The sequence below is a fragment of the Eptatretus burgeri genome, chromosome 2 (assembly GCF_056783735.1).
Source record: "Eptatretus burgeri isolate ZD-2024b chromosome 2, Ebu_testis_v1, whole genome shotgun sequence".
Lineage (NCBI taxonomy): Eukaryota > Metazoa > Chordata > Myxini > Myxiniformes > Myxinidae > Eptatretus > Eptatretus burgeri.
The window spans coordinates 66,411,640-66,439,380 of record NC_140962.1 but is presented as its reverse complement, the minus strand read 5'-3'; the positions used below and the strand labels follow the sequence as shown (position 1 = coordinate 66,439,380).

Genomic DNA, 27,741 nt, shown 5'->3' with positions numbered 1-27,741 from the left:
AAAAAAAACAAGGTCAGAATGCAAAAATAACCTTACAATGCCAAATAAATGAATAATTACCAATTACAGTAAACCTGTTTTGGCGAGTTCCACGTATTCGTGAATTGGTAAATATATACCGATTCTACTGGACAACAAAGATTTCGGCTGCTGGGGTGGAAACATGTGCTCTAGACTAAATCGAGTATGCCGATTCTGAATCTGAAGTCAGAATTTTCTCAGCATGTCAGGATTTTGAGTTATACATATGGTCCAATTCCAGTAGCTTGCCCTGGTGGGTGATTTTAAGTGATCATAAATATTTTTTTTGTATTTTTTATTTCAATTATAGCAATACAACTGTTGTAGAATATTATTTCTCATAAAAAGCTTTAGAGCACTTTAAATTATTAAAAATGGATGAAAACTAACCAAGTTATGAATTTTTAAGTAAAATTTTCCACGTGGCATTATAATTTTTAACTAACCCTAACCCTTATAAAAAAAAAAAAACTTTGTCAAGGCATTGGATCACGACGGTAATGGCTTCCAAGATCTTAGAGAGAAGTTTGGCACAGAGAAAACTGATGCTAAAGTCAAAGCAGGCATTTTCGTTGGGCCCCAGATCTGAGAACTGGTGTGTGATCCCGAGTTCAAAAATAAACTGAACCCACTTGAGTTTGCAGCATGAGAAGCATTTGTGTTGGCTGTGCAGAACTTTCTTGGGAACCAGAGCTGAACGGAATGCGGAATTAGTGGACAACATGCTAAAAAGCCGATCAGCGAATGGGCTGTCAGATGTCTCTTAAAATGCACTTCTTGCATTCTCATCTTGATTTCATCCCACCTAATCTGGGTGAAGTAAGCGATGAGCATGGCAAAAGGTTCCACCAAGACTTTTCGGTCATGGAAACTAAGTATCAAGGCCGGTTCACCCCAAACATGATGGGTATTTACTGCTGGTTCCAACAACGAGAGACCATTTCCAAACACAAGCACAAGAGCAAGCGTCTCACCCTTCTGAACACATCTGAACGGTGCCGACGCTGACTATATTGAAAGGAAGTGTAAACTTGAAGTGTTGTTTCTGAATCACTCACAATGGGGGCAGGTTGCCCAATCAAGTTTACACCCTTCTTAAGATGACCATGATCTCATGTTTTATTAACTTCTTTTTCTGCAACTTGTTTATGTTCTTGGTTTGTATACTACACATTATACACGGAGATCAATTATCGTTACGTAATTATGACGTGAAAGTAATGACTAAGCACTGATATTAGATGTACAATGTGGCGATCTGTAATAATAAAGTATCGAATAATAGCATGCTGGGTATCACAAATACATGTACATATTTTAAAAAGTTTAGCTGACATGCTGGCTAAATTCTGACCACAGATTTAAAATCAGCGACCCAGATTTAGCCAAGAACACCTGCGTTTCCCTTAGTAGCAGACGAAAAGATTTTGTTTTTGTTGCCCAATGTCTTGATTCATGAGTTTGCGAGCCACTATCACCCTACCCCCACATCACCTCACACCCACCCAACCACCAACACCGGGGACAGGAGGGGAGGTGCGCAAATGTTGATACTGCACAGTACTGTATTTGCTTCCTGAACCACAAACACCTCGCTGTGCATTTCAACTCATGATCATTAACTTTTAATTACTGTTAATCATGGCCTCTGAACATAAGATGAGTGGGGAAGGTGAGTCTGCTGGAAAGAGGCAGAATAACGTGATGAGTTCAAGTGAAAAAGTTAATGTGTTAGACGGGCTGGCTCTGGGTGTGAATGTGTCCGCAGTGGGCATGAATCATCCTTCTGGCTTCACTTCCAATGAAATGTCATCAAACGTAAATAAATAAATTAAAATGCATAGTTCTGTATACAGTACGGTAATTTATTTATTTTAATAATTGTGCTTAAACATTTACCATTTCTCCCCCCAATGTTCAGTCTGACCTGTGAATCTAACTCCATTTTTCCAATTAAACCAAGGCATCCGTATTCACTAATTCTGAATTTGCCAGGTTTTCCCATTAACATAACCCTCACAAATACGAAGGGCGTATGTACAGCAAAATTTAAATAACGAAATCTCTTAATTGAATAACATTTTGTTGATTGCTTCACTAAGTGCAAGTATAAACGTTACCTGATAGTACTGCACCATTTGCATATACATATTGTAGACAAAGTTTGCCATATCAGGCATGTCTGCCACAACTCTGACATCTGTTGCCAAGGGCCTCACTCCATTCTGTGGATAAAATGTCAATGTGTCAGAAAGAAAGCCAAAATGCGAGACAAGTGAACAGACAGACAAAGGAATGGCAGATGAGTAAATATGGCAATCTTACAACCACCGCTGACCTTTTGTAAAGTTGGGTAAGTCTGGGACGGCACAAGATGGAGCCGTAGAGGTCGGGCAGTGAGAATGCGGAAGGCTGGAGTCAGCTCAAAGCAATTTTGGAAAAGTGGAACACGAGCCAGCACGTAGAGGCCCAAGCGTGCACGGGACATGGCCACCACAAGACGCCTCACATCCCTGAAAAGAAAATGAAGCAGAAGGCAAAGAATAAAGACTTGAAGAAATAGATGATGAAGACGGTAAGACCTGCACTCGCGGAACACTTGGCCAGAGTACTGACTTATCCAGGCAAATTCAGCACAAGTAAAGTTTATTTTGCATAAACGTAAAGTGGGGGAGTTCTCTGTAAGCCACCACTGACTGATTTGTTCCCTCCATACTCTCAATCACAATACTGGGATCCTTATATGTATATCATTTTATACCTTTTCCAAGTAATATGAGGAGTATCCCAAAAGTTCTGCCACCCCACCTCCATACGAGACATTATACCATTCACCTCATAATCAACAATCAGCATCTTTCATGGACTTCATACAATGGTCAACAAACTTTGATCCCAACACATAAGCCTATCTTCTAAAGTGTTGTTAACGGAGTAGACGTGGCCGTGTTAACCTCTTCAGCGGATATAAAACGTTGTCCCCAAGCTTGCTTTTCATTTTTGGGGAAGTGTTAAGAAGGATTACAAAAAATGTATCGGTATACTTACTATGCATCACCACAAATATAAGAAAAAGAGCAATCAGAGATTTGATTGCAGATCCTCAACAGAACTACTTGTTTTGTGTGGCATTTGTGTACTGGTGTGTTATGTAATTAATGAGACAATTAGAACTGCTGGCAGTGATGACCAGTTCAGCCATTTCAGAGAAGATTTTTGAAGGTTTGTTTTTTTTTTTAAACAATATGGCTGCTGAATCACGTGACTAATGACATCATCAAAAACATTTTTGTGGGCAATCTTATCCCGACATGACCTATGACATCGTAATTAGCATTAAAGCATTCTGCATGAGTAGTCGCACCAATGGTGAAAATTTCGTCTGAATCCGACAAATGGTTGTGGGGAAAAACACGAAGGTTCTGTGCGGACAAACAAACGGACCCAAATGCAATACCCTCTCTCTTCGGCGAGGGTAACAAGAGAGTTCAGAGAACAGCACGCCCTATACAGTCTTGGAAAAAGGACATGGGAAGGGTATTTTAAACTCTTACTTTGCATGCCCAAGCACAGTCTATATTAGCTTTGGTCGTGAACTTTGAATAACAGGCACGATGGCACCCATACGAAGCTGTTGGGTCAAACGGAACAGTCCAGAACTGAACCTTCTGCCAACTCTTCTTGGAGAAACTGACAAATTTGGAACGATCTTTGAGAAAAAGAAAAACTTAACAAACTCATCTATTGGACGAAGTCACCGCACCACCATTTTGCCTGAATCTCTATATTCCCCACGAGCGCAGTGTGTCCACTCCTCATTTTCATAAATGCCAAGGTGAGCCAATGAAAAAAGCCATGAATTCACAAGGTTTTGGAAAAGCGATGATAATAGAAAACCTATACGCCAAGAAAACCAAGACACCAAGGTGAACAACGAATAGCCAAGATCTTGTGAAAAAGCCAAGGAGTGGTCACACTGTACGAGCGGTAAGTTTGATTGGTCAAAGCGGTGTTAAATCTTGCCCACGTACTGCTAAACAGTTTTTAGATGCGCAAACTAGCGATTTGTGTTATACAGTGTTCAAATATATAATTAAATTGAAATAAAATAAAAGGTTTAAAGGTTGGAGGGAAAAAAAACATTGGATCAGAAGTTTACTTCTGTTGATGCACCACACGCTCAGGAAGAGACTCCGTACAATTTGCCAAATTCAAAGGCAAAGTACTGCTAAACTGCAGGTTTGTGTTCAGATTCATGTTCTAATACGTGTTTACAGTGTTCAAAATGTAAAATTTAATTGAAATGAAGTAGTTTCTCTATCATAGACTGGGGTCTGTGGAGACAGAGTGAGCCAACCAATGGGGATTGTCCGTGCTCTATCCTTTGAAATGCTGAACGTCAAGCAAGGAAGCAGCACGTGACATTTTTAAAGTCTTTCGTAAGTCTCGGCTGGGGTTTGAACCGCCGACTTCTCAGATTCGGAGCGGATGCTCCAACCATTACACCTCCGAGTTTGGTAAGTTGATAAAACACTTGATCTATTTTTCTACGAATAAGAAAATTCTGAAAAATGAGCATGCGAGTTTTCTTGCATAACTTTAGGTCCAAAATGTTGGGACCATTCCAGAAAAATGTCTCTACGTCTGTCTCTGTCTCTGTCTCTGACAAACAAACACACACAAACTATCTTGAAGAGATCTTGTCCACCCCTTTCATTCTCCCCTAACTCTCATCCTTACCTGCATCACTTGTTTGTCCGTCTACTACTCTACGTCTACCTTCTCCCTCCGCCCTGCTATTGGCATTCCCCCTTTCTCCTGCTGTTCCCTGTGTGTTATGTTGTGTCATGTTCTGTTCTGTGTCCTAGCTCTTCCAGGAGCCTAGAACACACACAAAATATATACATAGGATGACATTTCACCAGCAAATTACAGCTACCGACCAATTTTGTGCAGTTAGGGTTAGTAGTTTGATGCAGACACCTTCAGCCATTCGACTTTCATGTCTTCCCAAAATCCAGACCACACACAGCGATGGTGTGTATATTATAGTAATAAACCTGAACCTGGCTGATTGGCTGCAATCAATTGGAATGACTTCAAGGTCATGTCATATTCTGTGGTGAGTGACAGATTGTCCATTGTTCCCTCGCCATGAACAGTCAAGTCGTGGCTTGAACATACACAGACGCATTGTAGAGGCATCTCGGCATCATCTTCATAGTCGTCACACGACATATATCGTCACGTAAAGGCGATCACCCATTGCCTTTTTCTCTCTCTGTCTGTCTCTTTTTCACCGAGAGTGAGGCCAATGAAAAAGCAAGGTTAGTGGGGGTAGCCGGGCAGCAAATGAGCACATTTGGCAAATGGATAAATGAACAAGGAAGGAAGAGAGAGAGAGAGAGAGAGAGAGAGAGAGAGAGAGAGAGAGAGAGAGAGAGAGAGAGAGAGAGAGAGAGAGAGAAAGAGAGAGAGAGAGAGAGAGAGAGAGAGAGAGAGAGAGAGAGAGAGAGAGAACACTTAAATCAGCAAGTAAGAGGGTTGGGTTAGGAAGGGTTAATGGAGGGAAATAAAGATTATGGGTCAGGATGGGGGATGACATGAGGTGGTGGTGCACTGCCTGCTTGAAATCCTGGATACAAGAGTGACTCAGAACAGCCACTGGAATGTCGTTCCATAGACGGGAGAAGCAAGGAACAAAGGAGTTGAGGTTTGCAGGCCGTGCACTGCGACAAGGCGGGTCAACGACCTGTACACCCCAATCTTTTAAAAATCTTAAACATTCGGTTTGAGATTAAATTTTAAAGTCCGTTGTACACGTAATCCAAGTATAAAGAAAAAAAATTCTAACGTTGCAGGAGTTCACTCAAAACAGGCACACTTATATGGGGGAGATCACATCATCCATAACTTTTCTTTGAAAATAGTGCGGAATAAACATGCAGTCTGCCAATTATAGACTCGTATCTAAGATCCATATCCGAATAAAATAGGGCCTTTGATTTTGGATGAAGCATTGTGACCGATGGCCTGTGCATTGGCACACATGCGGTGATGCAAAAGCCATAAATTGGTGGACTACATCTCAAAAGGAGCGCATATTCTCGTCAAATGAGATTTGAACCATTGTGTATTCAATCCTTGAGACTTTCAAAATAATTTCAATATTTGAAATGCAAAACAAAACTAGAATGGGCACTCGGTAGAGCGCATACCTTCACCTCCGCTACTTTTTTGTTCTTGGCATGAGTGGGGGGAACAGAACAGTGAACATTTTGGTGTTGGTTTCATGCAAATCGGTTTTGATTTGACCACGTTATGACAAAAACCGCATATTTTGAAAGGTCGTGACCCCACTGACCTTTGACCCCAACCGCTAACAAGGGTAATGACGTAATTGTGTCATGTCGCCCATCACAAGATTGGGCAATGAATTCTGAAAATTTTGGCATCGGTTGCATGCCAATTAGATCAAAATTGACCGCGCTATGGTAAAAATACGAATTTGGCCTTTCCTTGACCTTGACCTTTGACCCGATCGCTCCCAAAATCTAATCAAATATTCCTTGGATAATAACCCATCATCCCACCAAATTTCAAGCGATTTGGTTTCATACTTTCTGAGTTATGCGAATAACAAACAAACACACACACACACACATATTCACAAATAAATAAATAAATAAATACACAGCGACCAATACATAACCTTTCACAGAATGCGAAGGTAACCAAAGGGTTTGTGGAAAGTCTGCTCAGGAAATAAATCTACATCAGCCAAACAAATGTGGCAGTGGGTCACGTGACATCAAGATGGCACCGCCCATGAGCTGGTCGCTGTAATTGTCTGTCCACACGTGTTCTCAATTGCTCTATGGTGCCTGTGTCTGAGAAACTCAGCAAGAGAAGGAAATTAATGTCGAATCACTCGAAAAACATAAATTAGGGTTCGACAGAAAATCGGCAGAACTTTGAGGATTACAATCGAAGCATGTAAAGATACATTTAATAAAAGTACTGATATAAACAATGCAAAGAAAACAATCGTGAAGAGGAGTGAACCTTAGAAATCTTACCGAAGATGGCCTACGACTTTAGTGCGCACCAGCGAGAGGAGGATGTAATCATTCTGCTGGCCTTGGAACCTGTCAACAGTGGTCACCTGGACGGGAAAGACAAGGTTATCTTACCGGTATAAGAAGTACCATGATCACTTCATAAATGTGTCAAGGCATTAATTATTTTAGCGATTTTGTATCTAGTCATGGGCTGGTAGGCTTGCTTACAGGAAGGCACACACACCTCTGAGCCGTCTAGCCTGGGTTTGAATCTCTGCCCAGATGGAAACTCTGTCACCCTGGGGTTTCGCTTGCAGGGTGAGGCATCAATGTATGTACCGTCCCTCGGATGGAAGTCAAGCCAGAGGACCCGCCTGCCAGCACTAGTCATGATAGATCCTATGGTGTATATTTCGTGGTGTAAGTGAGCTATCAGGCACCCTGAACTAACTACAAATTCATGTCCTGAATGACCACTGCAAAGGCAACGGCAAACCACCCAGCATAACCCCAGAAATATCCTCAGCAACACTGATGCTCTCCCTAGATTATAGTACAGTGATGGTTGTATGTATATGTGTGAATGTTCTCAGATTTAAAGTTGGAATGCAGTTGTAAACTAGAAAGCATCTCAAAATGCAAAGCTCGTCCACGTCCGCTTTGTATTCCAACTAAACTTGATGAAAACAGCTAAAATAAAATAAAAATGTAAGTTTTATTAACTCGTGTTTTCCATAGTTTCACAATAATGGTTTGTTAAACATTTGATGACAAAATCTCGGATTGGAAAAAAGTTATGGTTTCGAGTCTGGACAGACACACACACTGAAGCCCAAATCTATACCAATAAATGTGTGTGTGTGTGTGTGTGTGTGTGTGTGTGTGTGTGTGTGTGTGTGTGTGTGTGTGTGTGTGTGTGTGTGTGTGTGTGTGTGTGTGTGTGTGTGTGTGTGTGTGTGTGTGTGTGTGTGTGTGTGTGTGTTTCTCCTCCATAACTCCAAAACAATGCAACCTATCAGCCTGAAACTTTGCATACATACTATGGGAACTACAAGGAAATGCATGACTGAAAATTGGGCGTTTGGGTTAATTAAAACACCCATTTTGAAGATAATTAACGGCCTTATTTAAATATATCCTTTATCAAGCACCATCCTTGGCCACCTCACACTGTGGTCTTTAGGCGTATCCAAGGTTCCTTCGCTGGGGTCTGAAGCAGCCATGTTTTTTGGCATGCTCAACCATGCCGAAGACTTGGAACAGGCAGCAACAATTTATTGACGATAGTTTTGGGGTTTTTTTTCCACTTTCCTCATATTATCGAATGCCTGTTCATCATAGCTATGAATCGCTGTATACCTCACTTTTGTAAGTACAATAGTTTTCAAATTAAGAGCATGGAGCGATTTAATGCATTATATGATGAAATTTCCATGATCTATTCTCACGGACTAAAGTATCGCAATGACATATAATTTCGCCTTTGAGGATCGGATATCGCTCGGACTAAATAAGTGTCAAAATATGGAGTGAAATCTGATAATTTGAAGAAATGAGTCTTCTAACTTCGCCGACTGTATATACCTATTTATTTTAAGCAAGCATGGCTATGTTCCCTCCTACTCCATACATACACAAGAAAATGTGAAATTTCCAAAGCATTAAACTTAACTTTTTCGACTGTTTGGAGAATTAAATTGAGTGAACAAAAGATTTAGGAACGTGCTGAAATTAACCAGCTTCATTGAGCTTTGTGATTTCATGCATTCACTGCTATACCTCAGCCCTGTCCCCCAGAAGGACTGCCTATCCACAGTGTCTGCCAGATCTGTGTATATTTTTGGCAGTTTCACGAGGTGCTCTACAGGGAATCAAAGCAAACCTGATGAGAAACGGATGTTTTAAAATAAAGTTATAACATTTGCGTGGACTGCGAACCAACGTACCACGTGCACAGACAAGCAGGCAACATGGCGGATATTTCACGGGCGATTAAACTTTGCGATGTCTCCAGGGTTGTTCTATGTTAAACAACTCTTTTGTGGATAAAGTCATTATTTGAACGAATTCATTTAATTTCTTGAACAACTGCAGGCACGGTGAAGACCGGCTTTAAAGTTAACGGGATCCTATAAGGCATGCAGCCATAACCTGGCCAGCTGTTTCTTATCAACCATTTAATTGGAGTGCTTCCTTGAATGCTTAAGCCACTTGCTGAGCGCCCCACAGTCGAAAGTGGTACAGTTCGTGTCCTGATCAGGATGTACAGTTGGCAGTTGCTACAAGGTAGAGGTACATGATTTACAAAGGTTATACAGTTTCTCTTTGTGAGTTTCAAAGCAAAATATATTTGATAAAACTCGATTTCCGAGCTGTTTGCCGTATTAACGTGTTTTCTAAATTACAGCCAAATTTTTTTTCACCCGTCACATGACAATTGGCAGCTGTTTATAAATATTAATGTTTATGCACATCACCCTGAAACGTCTACAATGCAACATTGTTTGGACAATTTATTGAAATTCCCCCAAAACAAGGGTGAAAACTACTCAAGGTTTTTGGGTTGTCTACAGGATGTACTGTAGTCGGTACTCATATTATCGAATGTAATAATCACACTAACTCCAATCTGCCGATTCCTGAAGATTTTCTGATATCGGCCAAGCACGTGTGTGTGTGTGTGTGTGTGTGTGTGTGTGTGTGTGTGTGTGTGTGTGTGTGTGTGTGTGTGTGTGTGTGTGTGTGTGTGTGTGTGTGTGTGTGTGTGTGTGTGTGTGTGTGTGTGTGTGTGTGTGTTAAAGCATAACATCGTCTGTGTCTGTCTCTGTCTCTGTCTCTGTCTCTGTCTCTCTCTCTGCGGTGTTTGTCTCCGGGCGGTATTTATAACATGACCAATCATGGATTTCAGATATTATTTTGTTTCCATCTTCACTGTTATTCAAAGCAGAAGCATTTTGATGAGACAAAATGAATTGTAATTAACGCTACACCACACGTTTGCCTTCCTTCCCCCCACCCCTCCTCACTCTCCCCCTCCCTCCTTGCTCCCCTACCTCTCCTCATTTTCCCTCTCTCCTCACTCCCCACCCCTCCTCGCTCTCCCTCTCTCCCCAGTCTCCCCTCCCTCCTCACTTCCCCACCTCTCCTCATTCTCCCTCCCTCCTCGCTCCCCCACCTCTCATTCTCTCTCCCTCTTCGCTTCCCCACCCCTCCTCACTCTCCCTCCCTCCTCGCTCCCCCACCCTCCTCGCTCTCCCTCCCTCCTCGCTCCCCCAACCCTCCTCACTCCCTCCAACCCTCCTCACTCTCCCTCCCATCTTGCTCCCCCACCCCTCCTCACCCCCTCTCATGTCTCTCTCCCTCCACCCCTTTAGTACACCCGTCAGTGAAGCAACGGGTGATATTTGCTAGTGGTAAATAAATGAAGAAACCTGGAACCCATTTAAAAAGAAAAACCTGGCCGTCTCGTGCTAACATGCAGTGGATGTAACATGCATCCTATTTATACTTATTGTGACTTTGCCCTTTGATATTTTGACCCAATTAACATTCTGCATATTTTCATAAATAATAAAGGTTTGTTGAAAATTTGATGAGAAAAACTCATAACAACCTCAACTTTAAAATATCTGAACTACACAAAATGTGGGTGCTTCGAACGTGCCAGGGACCTTGTGTCAAACTTGTATGTAAATTGTAGATGAAAACAAACTTGTATGTAATCCAAGATGCAACCATCAACATACGACACAGCCAATGTGATGCAAATCCCCATAAACTTGACATTTTAACCAGAAATTTAATGATTATTCGCTGTTACACCTTCCTTGTTACATCATTTAGCAAGCTTGGTTTTCAGCATAAAACGTGTGATCACAAATGTATCAGTTTGCTGATCAAGACAAGAGTTGCCAAGGTGTGGTCCAAATGAAATACCAAGATATTGATACAAATCGCAAAGGATTCTTCTACTTTCCTTTTTTGTTATGGAATGACAAGAGAAAAAATAATTTGCAACAGGCATAAAAAGTGGCCCGAAAAAGAACAAACCGTAGCTTCCAGTACTTTTGTCTGAGATAAGATGTGCAGCTCATCGTGCAAAACTTGTACCAGTTCGTCAGAAAAGATTAAAAATAATGCAATTTCCATTAACACTCTAACAATGGCCAATAACAAGGTTTCTCTATTACAAGGAGATTTTTTTTGATTTTTTTCTTTTAATCTTGTTATGAATGAATAAATTAACATAGATACGAGAACGACACTCGATAGAGGACACACCTCCGCCAGGTTGAACATTTTATGTTTTGCATCCCACTGATAGGCCGCATCTGCATCCGGACCCGAAACAAAATCTAATGGCTTGTTCTCATCTACTGAACTCATCCACCAAGTTCTCATAACTCGTCCACAACATTTTGAAATATCGTGCAATATATCGTTTTTAGCCCCATCTTTCAATGGTGAAAAATCACAAACAAAAAAAATTCTCATGTCCGGATCCGCATTGTCAACAAAATCTAATACATTCATCCTTGTCTTGCACTCAACCAAAGTCCACCAAGTTTCATCCAAATCCATCTATAACTTTTTGAGATATCCTGCTCAGAGACAGACAGGGACAGTTAGGGGTGAAAACATAACCTCCGTCCACCTTTGGTGGTGGAAGCAATAAGATACAGTCTGTCCATCAGTTTTGCAAACATATATATATATATATATATATATATATATATATATATATATATATATATATATATATCATAAAATGACCGTTTTTACAGCCATTTTTCCCTGCTGTGCAGGGGTTGGGCTTTTTCTTGAGGCAATGTTTTATAGCCGGATGCCCTTCCTGACGCCAACCCCGGTCGCCTTTTACGACACACAGGGATATGGTACACCTATTCTAACCGGGGCATACACCGGGACCAGTACACACTGGTACTCATTTCACCGACCTCGGAAGGATGACAGGCTGAGTCAACCCCCTGGTGTTAATTCAGCAGCCAATGGGGCTTGAACTCAGGACCCTGGGATCCCAAGCCACCACCCTAACCACTAAGCCAACACCAGGCATATATATATATATATATATATATATATATATATATATATATATATATATATATATATATATATATATATATATATATATATATATCAGTTTCATTCTTATCTGGTCATGTGAAAATCAAGTTTCATACAAAACACAGTGCAGGGAGTACCCAGGGTTATAAAGGGATTCCGTTCCGAACAATCATTCACACAGTAAATCGATCGGCCATTGACTCGGTGTTATAAATGATGGTATCAGTGCTCAAGTGGGGGCTGTTCACCCGGTGATTTAACAAGCTTAGCGGGAGGGGAGACAAACCATTACCTTGTCACCCATGCTTGCATCGTTCCAAATAAGGAAAATGGCACATTGAAGAATTTTAATATTTAAAGTCCTCAAAGCCAAGATTAGTTTTGAGAAAGATGACTTTCTATGAAAGTTGTTTCTATGAAAGTGAAAGATGACTTTCTTTCCTTTTCAGATGAAAGACACTTTCTTTTCTTATCATATGCTACAAAACCAGCACTGAACAATCTTTCTTTTTAGTTAACATGTTATATAATGTGGTTGTTAAAGACTGCATGTGAAGTGTGCCCCTTTTGCTTAGAGGTCCAGAATCATCAGCCCACCTTCAAAATGTGCAAAAACAAATTTAACTGATACTGATGCACTCAGATATGCCTGGAACGTATGACGTCACGACGTACTTGGCCAGGAAGGAGGTACAGTAGGTTTTAACTTTTAGCCTCAGCAGAGTACGAGCGATGGCATTTTCCTTTGGCCTTGCAGCTGTTTCAAAAGCAATTGTTTTGTTTTTTTTTTCACCTGAATCGGGTGTCCTTCCGAAAGCCTGTGCCAATTACCGACATTGACCTGTTCCGATTAATGATGCGATACCGATATCGGCCTGTGCCAATTACCAATATCAATACCGTACAAGTCATCATCGCGTGTACCAATATCGGTGTGGATACTAAATGTCGTCATCGCGTGTGCCTGAGCAGCACACACATGGTCAGTAAGACTGAACATTTTATTTAGTGAGAAGCATGTGCATGCTCTGTGTATTTTATACACAGAGTGCCAACGTAAAATGCATGGCGGGCTTCCCAGCTGTCTCAGTGTTCTCACCCATAAAAAAACAACAAAAAAAACGATATCGATATACTGGTATACACCGGAATGAGCCCACCGATATATCGATATCAGAAAAAAAATGATACCGATGCAGCTTACTTTGCTCATGCCTTACCTCAAGTGTTTTTCAATCAAAAAAATGTAGCAACAAGTCAAAAATAGGAAACTTCTTTTACACCAAACTGGATGCTTTGATAAATTGGTGACGACATGGAATGGGAAATGCAAAATGTCTCCTTACTCCAAATCACTCGTGTCAAATCACTTACCTTACTCGGTCTGCCGATGAGGGGGTTTGAACCACACCTCTGGTTGACTACGTCACGAATGAGATGTTTCTGCCCGTTGTACGTGGTCAAAATGCTGATCTTCTCAGCCGGGTAACCCAGGAGGCGCATGTACATAAAGATGGCAACTGCATACTCAGCTTCAGCCAGATTCTGCAGGCGCAGTGGGCAAGAAGGCATGGGTTTGGCTCACAAATGCAGTGTGAAAATATAAAGACGCATAATTACGCCAACAAGTCTACTGGGAGCATATAGGAGGATCACCTGGTAGAAGTAAGGGTTGGGCTCAGATTCGCCAACCCCATTGAAATCTTCAACGTTGATGAGCTGGAAATCAAAGACAAAACCAGCATTGGCAACTTGATATTCCGGGAGGAGCTGCACATGAGGGAGGTTGCCCAACTTGCGGTAACGCCAGTTGTACAGGCTGCACATACTGAAGGAGAACAGACAAGATTAGAGTCAAGCAAATAGCTGAGTAATAACATTTTTCCATGGTCTGCAGGAAACTCTTGCATGTCAGGAATGATGCTTTGCAGAGCGTGGAGCAAAAACGGACCCTCATTGTTGAATGTAGCTTATAAAAATTTCTAACTGCAGCTTTAATTCGATTGTTTAAATCACAATCATATATATATATATATATATATATATATATATATATATATATATATATATATATATATATATATATATATATATATATATATATATATATATATATATATATACATACATACACACACTACTGGTCAAAGAGTTTTAGAACATCCCCATTTTTCCAGTTTTTACTGAAATTTAAGCAGTTTAATGTTTCCATGTACTCTGAAATTAAAGCAAAGAACAAACAAGCAGTCATAGACTGGTACTTATGAAATCGTCAACTTGACCTCTGACCTTGTCCAATAAAAGCTGTCTCGAGAGAAGGTAGCGACGCAAATCAGAAGTTTCTACGATGATTCTGTACTAAGCCATCAAAAATCGAATGTTTGACCTCACTGTGACCTTGACCTTTGACCGATTTTGACCAAAATCTAATCAGCGCTAGCCATCACCCTCCTGAATCACGTGGTGTAATTGGACATTGGTAGCTTCTTCCGTTCTCGAGATATAACTTTTTTTTGGATGTTTGACCTCACTGTGACCTTGACCTTTGACCAAAATCTAAACAGCGCTAGCCATCACCCTCCTGAATCACGTGGTGTAATTTGACATTGGTAGCTTCTTCCGTTCTCAAGTTACCACGGATTAACGTAAGGTAAAGGTCACACTCGACGGCCCCAACTCGAAAGGACGCCGGGGCGAGCACGATGACGTCAGCGCGCACATGCAAAACCTTTACGTGACTCAATGACGCATCTGCTCGAGCGCGCTGCACCACGTGATGAGCCGTGACGCGGCGGGTGAAATACTTTTATACAATCTTAAAACGTCTCCAAAACATCCGATTTTTACCAGAATTTCGACAACGGAGTGTTAAGCGTCCTAAGCGATCGCAAAAACCGAAGACAAAATTAAAATCGAAGTTAAAACTAACTCGTAACGTCGACCGAAGCAAAAATACTCCATTTCTCCACAGGAATTTACGGAATTATTTAATATTATTTTATCAAAGTCATAAAACCGTAATATTCGGCCATCCACAAACAATCTTTACACCATCCAACGGCTTAGCGAGTCAGGCATACGACGATAAGCTTTCTAGGGATGAAAAATGACTTTTAAACACTATCTTTATCGAAAACACAACGCGGCCTACAACTAGGCAAGGCGTTCTGCGCCATCGGCGCTAAAATGAAAATTTTAAAACAGCCGTAACTCGACGAATTGACACACAAATTCCGCCGAACTTACCTCGATCTTCCAAACTCACGCTCCTTCAACAATACCTGTGGTAACTTTTCTCGAGTTATGTTTTGGATGTTTGACCTCACTGTGACCTTGACCATTGACCGATTCTGACCATAATGTAATCAGCGCTAGCCATCACCCTCCTGAATCACGTGGTGTAATTTGACATTGGTTGCTTCTTCCGTTCTCGAGTTATCGTGCCTACAAACAAACAAACAAGCAGTCATAGACTGGTACTTACGAAATCATCAACTTGACCTCTGACCTTGTCAAATAAAAGCTGTCTCGAGAGAAGGTAGCGACGCAAACCAGAAGTTTCTACGATGACTGTACCAAACCATCAAAAATCGAATGTTTGACCTCACTGTGACCTTGACCTTTGACCGATTTTGACCAAAATCTAATCAGCGCTAGCCATCACCCTCTTGAATCACGTGGTGTAATTTGACATTGGAAGCTTCTTCCGTTCTCGAGTTATCTGTACCAAACCATCAAAAATCGAATATTTGTCCTCACTGTGACCTTGACCTTTGACCGATTTCGTCCAAAATCTAATCAGCACTTGCCATCAGCCTCCTGAATCACGTGGTGTAATTTGACATTGGTCGCTTCTTCCATTCTCGAGTTATCTGCACCAACCCATCAAAAATCGAATATTTGACCTCACCGTGACCTTGACCTTTGACCGATTTTGACCAAAATCTAATCAGCACTAGCCATGACCCTCCTGAATCACGTGGTGTAATTTGACATTGGTAGCTTCTTCCGTTCTCGAGTTATCGTGCCTTCAAACAAACAAACAAACAAACAAACAAACAAGCAGTCATAGACTGGGACTTACGAAATCGTCAACTTGACCTCTGACCTTGTCTCATAAAAGCATGAATCAGTCAGAAGCCCAAGGGGAGCTTCAATTCTGAATTCATTGTGGTCTACGATTTTACACTGTGGTTTGCAGATAATGAGTCCCAGACAAAAACTAGATTTCTTATAAATATTCCATTTTTTTGTTTTTATTTTTTTAAAAAGTGATTCAGTACCAGCAGGATATGCCAGATAATAGGTGTATTATTTTTCAGAAGAATCTGATAAAAGACTTTTATATATATATATATATATATATATATATATATATATATATATATATATATATATATATATATATATATATATATATATATATATATATATATATATATATATATCAGTTATTCATTGCTGTTCCAGAATGTTGACTACCGAGTTTTAAGCGTCCGAAGCGATCGCAAAAACCGAAGACAAAATTAAAATCGAAGTTAAAACGAACTCGTAACGTCGAGCGAAGCAAAAAAATCTCCATTTCTCCACGCAAAACCTTAACGTCACTCAACGACGCGTCTGCTCGAGCGCACTGCATCATGGGACGACCCGTGACGCGTCGAGTGAAATATTTTTTATACAATCTTAAAACGTCTCCAAAACATCCGATTTTTATCAGAATTTCGATAACCAAGTTTTAAGCGTCCTAAGCGATCGCAAAAACCGAAGACAAAATTAAAATCGAAGTTAAAACGAACACGTAACGTCGAGCGAAGCAAAAATACTCCATTTCTCCACATGAATTTACGGAATTATGTTTTGACCTCACTGTGACCTTGACCTTTGACCGATTTTGACCAAAATATAATCAGCACTAGCCATCATCCTCCTGAATCACGTGGTGTAATTTGACATTGGTAGCTTCTTCCGTTCTCGAGTTATCGTGCCTACAAACAAACAAACAAACAGAAACGGAAGGCATCAATATACTTACGAAATCTTTAGATTTTGTAATTAACAAGCAGTCATAGACTGGTACTTACGAAATCGTCAACTTGACCTCTGACCTTGTCCAATAAAAGCTGTCTCAAGAGAAGGTAGCGACGCAAACCAGAAGTTTCCACGATGATTCTGCACCAAACCATCAAAAATCGAATGTTTGACCTCACTGCGACCTTGACCTTTGACCGATTTTGACCAAAATCGAATCAGCGCTAGCCATCACCCTCCTGAATCACGTGGTGTAATTTGAGATTGGTAGCTTCTTCCGTTCTCGAGTTATCCTGCCTACAAACAAACAAACAAGCAGTCATTGACTGGTACTTACGAAATCGTCAACTTGACCTCTGACCTTGTCTAATAAAAGCTGTCTCCAGAGAAGGTAGCGACGCAAAGCAGAAGTTTCTACGATGATTCTGTACCAAACCATCAAAAATCGTTATAGTCCGGGAGCCAACCTGTGTACGAGGCTGTTTTAGGGTTGGACCTTACAGCCTCTGCTATAAAATTTTACACCCCCAGGATGTTTAGATATATGTTTGCAGTTCATGAAAACCAATGTTGGCAATTCATAAGCTCTTGCGAAAAATTTTGGCGGACGTTTTTGTTTGAGGAAGATTTGAAAAATTTGATAAAACAGCAATTGTCAATAAAATTTCTAAAAAAAATTAAAAAATCACATTCATGAAAAATAAATGTGAACTAAATGTAAGAATTCAATCAGTGCATTGTAAAATGACAAAAAAAAAATTGCCTTTGTGAAAGTAAACCTCGTAAAAGTACATAATTTTGTGAAAAATGCCTTAAAAATAACGTTTTTTGAAGATGGCCTTTAGAACTTTTCTTATCATAGGCAGATGCTGCATTAGAATACTAATTTCTCTTAATGTGATATGAACATGGTATCCATGACTAATTAAAACAGCAAATTTGAGTGAGTTCTATCAATTTTTAAAGAGAAAATTAACATTTTTGTCAACCAAAGTTACCCCTACCCCCAAAATCCTCTTACTCTATTGAACACAGTTTGGTTAAGGTTTGCTGGATCCAGGTTGGGTACTTCACAGTTCACTCTTCCAAAGGAAAATTCAATGGTGTTTGGAGTGACATGGCCCTGGAGCAGACATACAACAATGAAGGGAAGACATCTCTGTTCAAAGGCATATCTCAGGCACCAGCTGCTCGAGATAAATATGTGAAAACAGCACCATTTCTCACAGCTGTATCAGAGAACATAAAGTCTATGGCTAATCTAGGCCAACAGGAATCTACTCATCATGGAGAAACACATAAGCAGGCAACAGAAGAACATATGCATGTTGAGGAGATCAAGAAAGTGATATGCCAGCAGATGATAAACCCATTCCAGTGTAACAACCAAGTGGATCTGCTCAATAGAGCAACTGGTGAGAAGGATGCTTCAAAAGACTTGGTCCATGCTCAAGCTAAGGGCATGGAAGCCATTATGAAAGCAGAAGAGGTGGTCTCTATTAAGATTGAACCACTGAAGCTGGTAACTTTCTCCTCACAGAAGAAATCAAAACCATCAAGGAAACAGAGTTTAACCAGGATCTATCAAGATGAGACTGCAACTATACGTGTGCTGTGTTTCTATCGAGATGCCGACCCAGTCACAAGACAGATTGCATTTTCCCATGAGTGGACAGACTATCCATCATCCCTGTTTGAGGTTGATCCATGCTTAGCACAGGGGTTTGTAATGCGCAAAGGCAACAAGTCTGATTTCGTGGCAGTGCTAATTGCTGAAGCTGAGCAGGATGTTGTTTTACAGCTGCCATCATTACCACAGAGTGACCTATACACAGTTTATCTGGTAGACACAATGGCATTTGTAAACAAATACCAAAAAATGGGTGCAAAAACATTTGGTGAACTTCCCAAGCTGTATCTTCGCAAGCTCCTGCAGTTGAAACCTGAAATGTGCAACTGTGTCAACATCATTGGTGATCAGTATGATTTTGATGATAGCCATACTTTGAAGGGTGATGAGCAGCAGAGGAGAAACCAGACAGACCAGGCAAGACAATTCTCACCATCCAAGAGTCTAGAAATTCCGGACTGGAATTTACTCATGAAGAATCCAAGAAATAAAGGAAATCTTCAGAACTTCATTGGCACTTCCCTTTGTGAGAGTCCTGAAGCTATTCCGGATGGAGTGACCATCATTCTTGGTGGTATGATGGAAAACAAAGGTCACACTCTTTCCATCACATCAGCATCAAGTTCAGTTCTGGACTTACCTTGTGAAGAACATGAAGAGGCAGACACAAGGATTATTGCTCATCTTGCATATTGTGTGGAATATCTTGATCACCATCGAGCTGTTGTGCATGCAACAGATACAGACATAATTATGCTGTGTATATATCACTTCTGCTGCTTGAACACATTGCAAGAACTCTGGATACAACGGCAGAATCAATACCTACCTATTCATGAGCTGGTAGAAGTGTTGAGCAAGAAGTACCAGAAAATCCTCTTGATGTCGCAGCTACACTTCTGTGCACATATGTGTTGTGTGGATGTGACACAGTGAGCTACCCATTCAGAAGGGGAAAAGAAGAGGTCAGGTCAGGTATGGGAGCATGTGCCAGAACAGCGCGTCGCTGCGTCCACTTTCCGCCGGTACTCCAGGGGCCTCCGTCTGGCCACCCCCAGGCAGATGCCAGGCCCATCCCCATCTCCTTGAGATGATGGTCAACCTGCTGCAACCATGAGGCACGTGGTCGGCCCATTGGCCTCCTCCACTCATGAGACTCCCTCGCTGAGAGAATCTGGTGAGCAGGATCAGCGTCAGGAAAACGAGCCACATGTCCATATAGCCGCAGCTGACGCTCACGGACTATGCAGGTAACAAATCTCATCCGAGTCTCTCTCAGCAACCGCTCGTTGGACACAAAATCCGACCAGCGATAGCCAAGGATTCTTTGAAGAGACCTGGTACCAAAGGAATTAAGTCTCCGTCTCAGATCCTTGGTCAAAGTCCAAGTCTCGCACCCATAGAGCAAGACTGGAAGTACCAAGGACCTGAAGACTCGGACTTTCGTCCTCCCGCACAGGTACCGGCAGCGCCACACCCCATGATCCAGTGAATCCATGACTCCCCAGGCCCGACCCAGACGTCTATTGACCTCCGGCTCACAACCTGCGGAGACATGAATATCACTGCCAAGGTAAGTGAATCTATCCACGACCTCAACATCCTCACCACAAACAGACACAGACAGGACAGCAGCATCCAAGATGTCACCGAAAGCCTGGATCTTTGTTTTGACCCAAGAAATCCGTAATCCCAACGGCTCCGACTCCTCATTCAGCACCTCGAGGGCCCCCAAGAGGATGTCTAAAGTCTCCGCAAAGATGACTGCATCATCTGCAAAATCAAGGTCCGAGATCTTTACATTGCCAAACGATGCACCGCAAATTGATCTCTCCGACATCCTCCCTAAAATCCAGTCCATACAAGTGCTGAAAAGTGTGGGGGCAAGTACACATCCCTGACGAACTCCAGTAACAACTGGAAATAAGTCAGAGATGGTACCACCACACTTCACAGCACTCTCAGTACCAGAGTAGAGTTCAGACATCAGATCGATCAGTTTCGGTGGCACCCCACGAAGACCAAGAATCCTCCAGAGGACATCCCGATTCACTGAATCGAACGCTTTACAGAGATCAACATCGGCTGCAAGCAGCCCCTGCCGAAACTCTCGTCTGCGTTTGGTGAGGACACGAAGTGCAAGGATACGGTCAATCGTTGACCTCTTTGGTGTAAAGCCTGACTGCTCTGGACGCTGGTGCTCAAGCAGATGGTGGCGAACCCTATCGAGAATTATCCGAGCAAAGACCTTGCCTGGCACTGAGAGCAGCGTCACCCCTCGGTAGTTGTTGCAGTCTTGGCGATCACCCTTCCCTTTCCAGAGAGGGACAACAAGGCCCCTCTTCCAGTCAGTTGGGATGATGCCTGTGTTCCTGTGAAAAGAAGAGCGGCACAGGTTTCTCTGGGACTGATAGGAAACCTTCCCCACCTTGTTGATTTTGGAAGAGATAGTGAAATGGCAGCAACAGAATGTGTCATTGATGAGGCCAGAGTATACTGGACTGCTCTGCATGGCCAAAAAGGGTTCAGCTGTTTGGATACCCTCAGGCAGCATATGTTTGTCTCTTCAAAATTAGACCTTAGGTCACTGCCAGCAACAGAAGATGCGTTTTACTTCCTTGTTGTAAGAGCATTGTATCAATTGCTTCTGTATAGACGTGCACATCTCAGTGACCGAGCACTTCCCCCAGCCACAACATTTGGCAGAACCCTTATCAATGGAAAACTGGTCCCAATTCTCATGTCTAAGCCAGCCAAGCCAAACATAGACAAAACTGTGTCTTGCATGTGCAAATTATCCAAATGTCTGAAACGATGTTCATGCAAAAAGGCTGCTGTGCCTTGCTGAGTGACATGCATATGCCTTGGTCAGAGAGGTTCATGTGGTGGAGTTGTTTCAGAGAGTGACTCTTCCTCTGAAGAGGATGTTTCATGTCACAATATTGTGTTAATCCATTTCTAATTTTATCTTCCTTAAAACCATGGCATGTAAAAGTATGTTCTTGTTCCTGACCCCATTGATAGTCAAGCATTTCTGAGTTGCATAAATCTTTTGTTGTTTGACATATAACCTTGTCAATTGTAGGTAGGTTAAATCTACACCAATTGTGATATAGGAAATGAACTCCTCTTTAATATGAGGGGTCATTTGTGTATATAGGTTTAGTGGTTATGATTTTAGGACAATATGAATTACCCCTACCCCCATCCTACATCTTCGCTTTTGCCAACATTTTGTTATCAGAGGGGGCTCGCAAAAGTGTTGACTGTGTTGTTGCGCAAGAGTTTCACCATTGCCAACATTGGTTTTCATATACTCAAAGGGTGTCTCTTTATGAAAATCAACACAAAAATTTTATAGCAGACCGGGCAATTTTGTTTTAATTTTGATCGGTTGGCTCCCGGACTATTACGTCGACCAAAGCAAAAATCTCCATTTCTCCACGCAATTATTTTATCAAAGTCACAAAACCGTAATGTTCGGCCATCCACTAACAATCTTTACATAATCGGACGGCTTTGCGATTCAGGCATGCAACGATAACCTTTATTGGGATTTTAAAAAATGACTTTTAAACACCATCTTTATCAAAAACACCGTCAGCGCGCACACGCAAAACCTTTACGTGGTCAACGCCGCCTCTGCTCAAGTGCACTGCACCACGTAACGACCCGTGACGCGCGAGTGAAATATTTTTTATACAATCTTAAAACGTCTCCATAACATCCGATTTTTACCAGAATTTTGACAACCGAGTGTTAAGCGTCCAAAGCGATCGCAAAAACCGAAGACAAAATTAAAATCGAAGTTAAAACGAACTCGTAACGTCGAGCGAAGCAAAAATCTCCATTTCTCCACGCAATTATTCAATATTATTTTATCAAAGTCACAAAACCATAATATTCGGCCATCCACCAACAATCTTTACATAATCCGACGGCTCAGCGAGTCAGGCATGCGACGATAACCTTCATTGGGATAAAAAATGACTTTTAAACACCATCTTTATCGAAAACACCGTCAGCGCGCACACGCAAAACCATACGTGACTCAACGACGCGTCTGCTCGAGCGCACACTGCATCATGGGACGACCCGTGACGCGTTGAGTGAAATATTTTTTATACAATCTTAAAACGTCTCCAAAACATCCGATTTTTACCAGAATTTCGACAACCGAGTTTTAAGCGTCCTAAGCGATCGCAAAAACCGAAGACAAAATTAAAATCGAAGTTAAAACGAACTCGTAACATCGAGCGAAGCAAAAATACTCCATTTCTCCACATGAATTTACGGAATTATGTTTGACCTCACTGTGACCTTGACCTTTGACCGATTTTGACCAAAATCAAATCAGCGCTAGCCATCACCCTCCTGAATCACGTGGTGTAAATTGACATTGGTAGCATCTTCCGTTCTCGAGTTATCGTGCCTACGAACAAACAAACAAACACACAAACAAACACACAACCAAACAAACAAACAGAAACGGAAGTCATCAATATACTTACGAAATCTTTAGATTTCGTAAGTAACAAACAAGCAGTCATAGACTGGTACTTACAAAATCGTCAACTTGACCTCTCACCTTGTCTAATAAAAGCTGTCTCTTGAGAAGGTAGCGACATAAACCAGAAGTTTCTCCGATGATTCTGTTCCAAACCATCAAAAATCGTAACGTCGACCGAAGCAAAAATCTCCATTTCTCGACAATTATTTAATATTATTTTATCAAAGTCACCAAACCATAATATTCGGCCATCCACCAACAATCTTTACATAATCCGACGGCTTAGCGAGTCAGGCATGCGACGATAACCTTTATTGGGATAAAAAAATGACTTTTAAACACCATTTTTATCGAAAACACGGTCAGCGCGCAAACGGAAAACCATTACGTGATCAACGACGCCTCTGCTCGAGCGCGCTGCACCACATGACGACCCGTAACGCGGCGAGTAAAATATTTTTTATGCAATCTTAAAACGTCTCCAAAACATCCGATTTTTACCAGAATTTCGACAAACGAGTTTTAAGCGTCCTAAGCGATCGCAAAAACCGAAGACAAAATTAAAATTGAAGTTAAAACGAACTCGTAACGTCGATCAAAGCAAAAATACTCCATTTCTCCACATGAATTTACGGAATTATGTTTGACCTCACTGTGACCTTGACCTTTGACCGATTTTGACCAAAATCGAATCAGCGCTAGCCATCACCCTTCTGAATCACGTGGTGTAATTTGACATTGGTAGCTTCTTTCGTTCTCGAGTTATCATGCCTACAAACAAACACACAAGCAAACACACAAACAAACAAACACACAAACAGAGGACGGAAGTCATCAATATACTTACGAAATCTTTAGATTTCGTAAGTAAACGATTGCAGATGAAAAAAGAAAGAGTGGAATCGTTTTGTTGAACAAAATTTAACCCAAATTTTTGACTCATCAAAGCAGCCACCTTTTGCAGATATAACAGCCGAACATTCTCGTGGCATTCTTTCTGCAATGGAAATCAAATATTGTTCAGAAAGTTCTTCCCAACACTGTTGCAGAAGTTCCCACAAATGTGTTGCACTTGTAGGTTGCTTAGCTTTCACCCTTCTGTCCAGTTCATCCCAAACCAGCTCGATGACGTTTAAGTCTGGATACTGTGCTGGCCATTCCATGATTTGAAGCCTACCGTCTTGTTCTTTTCTTCTTAGGTAGTTCTGACATAGCCTGGAGGTATGTTTTGGGTCGTTATCTTGCTGAAGGATGAACCCCTGACCAACTAGGCGAAGACCAGAGTGTATTGTATGGCGCAGCAAAATGCTGTGGTAGCCCTTTTGGTTCAGGGTCCCAGTTACTCTGTGCAAGTCGCCGACTCTGGATCCAGCAAAATAGCCCCAGATCATCACGCTTCCTCCTCCATGTTTGACAGTTGGTGTCACACACTGAGGAACCATCCTTTCGCCAACTCGACAGCGTACAAAAATCCTGCGTGATAAACCGAAGCTTTCAAAGTTTGATTCATCGGTCCATAAGTCCTTCTTCCAGTATTCAGTAGTCCACTGGCGGTGCTTCATAGCCCAGGCAAGCCTCTTTTTCTTATTTTGCCATCTTAGCAATGGCTTTTTTACTGCCACTCGACTTGTCAAACCTGCAGCTCGAAGTCTTCTCTTCACAGTTGAAACTGAGACTTCCTTACTTCGACCAGTGTTAAGCTGTGCTTGAAGCTGCTGGCCTGAGAGCCGCCTATCACGTCAGCTGTTGACTCTCAGAAACTTGTCTTCTGATTGTGTTTGGCTTTGGGTCTGCCAGATCTCTTTCTGTCAGTTACCTCCAGTTTTCAGGTACCTTTTGATGGTGTAGGATACTGTACTCACTGACACCTTGGCTCCTTTGCAATTTCTCAAAAGGAAAGACCTACACTTTTAAGGGTTATAATGGTCTGTCTTCTTTTGTTAATTGTCTTTTTATTGCCATTATGATAGTAATATACTACTTCCTGCAGTGCAATATTGGCCAAATAATGCTTCAGAGGGTGTAGCAACACAGTCTATTCCAACACTGCTTTTATACAGACAGAGGGTTTGTAACTAATCAACAAAAGTTGGGACACCTGAAGGAATTGTTTGCATCAACTTTCAAGGCTTAATTTCCTTTCATTGCTGCAGAACAGCTGCAGTTGTGAACCCATTACTTGTTCCCTAAAAAGGACCTTTTTTAACAACTCTGAAATTTACATTATTTTTCAGTTTTTGGTAACCTAAACTTTTTTTTTAACCTCTGGGCAATTCCACGACATTACGGAGTGACACTTTGAGTAATTTTTGTGAACTTTGATTGCTCTAGCACAGCGATAAAGCCACTAGTACCTAGTCTCTATATATCATATTGCAATGGAAGAGTTGCACGTTACAGATATATTAATGTAGTTCCTGTAAGTTGGACTATTGTCAAGTAATTAAAATTCAAAAACTGTGTCACGGAGTGACACTGTCTTTTGTCATTTATTAAACAATATCAACATTTATTGAAAACTCTGCTCTCACAATAGTTATAAAATTGTAATGAAATACTAGGAAGATACACTAATAGTTGTACCTTCAGTACAGGGGTTTCAAAATTCCAGACATGACCTAATTACTCTGAAATAATTACAATAGTCCCGTTACGGAGTGACGAAAAGTCCCGTTACGGAGTGACGTGTCAATTTTGAAATTTCGCCCAAAGCAACAAATCATTTTTAGATTACGCCAGACTTTCAGTCTGAACCCAGCTGACTTGTGCTGGCGTTGTACTTGAACGTTTCAACATCTAACACATTAGAAAATAATAAAAATTAAAAATCTGAACTGAGAAAATATACAATAAACCAATGTCACCCGCAGGGTGACCCGTATCTTGCCAAAACGTGACCACGTGCGAATTCTTTAAGGTCACACTGAGGTGAACAGAGCTGCTATCCACCAGGAGCGACTGCTTGAGGAATATCTGCCTACGAGAGATTCCGATGAGAATCGTTCTACAGAGTAACCATGAAAAATATGCGTTTGCCTCATAACGTCACCAAATAACGTCATAATGTCTCAAGCTTGACATATCTAGAAAGCACTCATCAAGGTGTTCAATTTGAGGTACTACACGATATGGTTCCTAAAACTTGAAAATTTGACCTTGGGGTCAAATATGTTTGACCTGAGGCGCTAACCATGAAGGTCAAGGCCAATCGCCACCAAAGATTAATCAGCTGAGCGCCAGACCATGAACTATATTCCCATGAAGTTTGAAGACGATCCGATCAAAATTACTCAAAAAATAAGGGTTTCGTCGACTCCCCTGATTTGCGAGTCACCTTAACCTTTGACCTTGACCTTCAAAATTTTATGCGCTGAAAGGGACCTCTATAGGCCTATGATATGCGGTTACAAAAATTTCCAATGATAACTGTGCTCTGCAGAATATTTTATACGTGATTACAGACAAAAAAAAAAAAAAAAAAAAAAACATACAAGCTGACTAACATATCTTGCAAAAACTTCGTTTTGGCAAGATAATAAACATATACAAAAGTCAAGAAATAGACTAAAGAAATTGAGAACAATCTATGAGTGGATGACCAGAAACAAAACAAAGTTTGGAATTAATCAGTTGGCCACATCACAAAACTTCACATGACTGTCCTGCAAAAGGTTCCGTTTCCCAAAGAACATTCAGCAAAGACATAATGATTGCGATGGTCGAGGGATGGCTGAGGAAGGAATCTGACGACTTGGTTGGAATCAATCCAGGATTTATCTTCCACCTCTGGGAATGTATATGCCAAGTCAGATAGGCCCGCTTTTCGCAAAAATGATACTTCCAAACAACCATCATCTACTATCTGAGTCACCTGGCCAACAAACAAATTCTTAGATTTTTTGTGACATACTGCACAGTGACAAAGTCACCAGGGTGCACTTGGGGTTGACTGTCTGACCTGGGGCACTCAGCAGGTGCTGGACAAGCAGTGTTTTGACATTCCAAAGATGATACATGGCACTCGGGGTGAAGACTCACCAATTCAAATTGTTCCGCTGTTGAGTACATAGAAGCGCTCACAACATATTTCCTCATAGGTTTCACACAGAGTGTTTGGTGTGTTTTCAGAAGTGATGTCACTAACTGCCAGCGCTCGTCCAATTGCGACTGGCACTTCTGAATGTCTCCTGCTGCCATTAATAAAACTTCGATCTTTTTGCACTGTGCAACTGCTATGCAGAAGAAGGATTCTGCATCAGATACAGGATCCCCAGCCACATTTGCCAACCAAACTCTGCCCTTTACCTCACCTCCTATCCCATCAACAGCGCCCTTACCGTGAGATGTGGCAAAGAAATTCCAGGATAATTGAATCTTAAACAATTCTTGGAGGAATGTTA

The 27,741-nt window shown here is 41.4% G+C and overlaps 1 protein-coding gene across 5 annotated transcripts in view; it reads right to left on the bottom strand.

The window, feature by feature from the left end:
- AQR (aquarius intron-binding spliceosomal factor) overlaps nt 1-27,741 on the bottom strand; it is a 184,372-nt gene that overhangs the window by 8,001 nt on the left and 148,630 nt on the right. For all 5 annotated transcript variants that reach the window (XM_085869606.1, XM_085869603.1, XM_085869604.1 and 2 more), the window contains 5 exons: nt 13,827-13,998; nt 13,545-13,715; nt 7,101-7,186; nt 2,360-2,534; nt 2,142-2,246 (listed from right to left, as the gene is read on the bottom strand). In XM_085869606.1, coding sequence (XP_085725732.1) covers nt 2,142-2,246; nt 2,360-2,534; nt 7,101-7,186; nt 13,545-13,715; nt 13,827-13,998 — 709 coding nt within the window. The remainder of the gene's footprint in view (nt 1-2,141; nt 2,247-2,359; nt 2,535-7,100; nt 7,187-13,544; nt 13,716-13,826; nt 13,999-27,741) is intronic.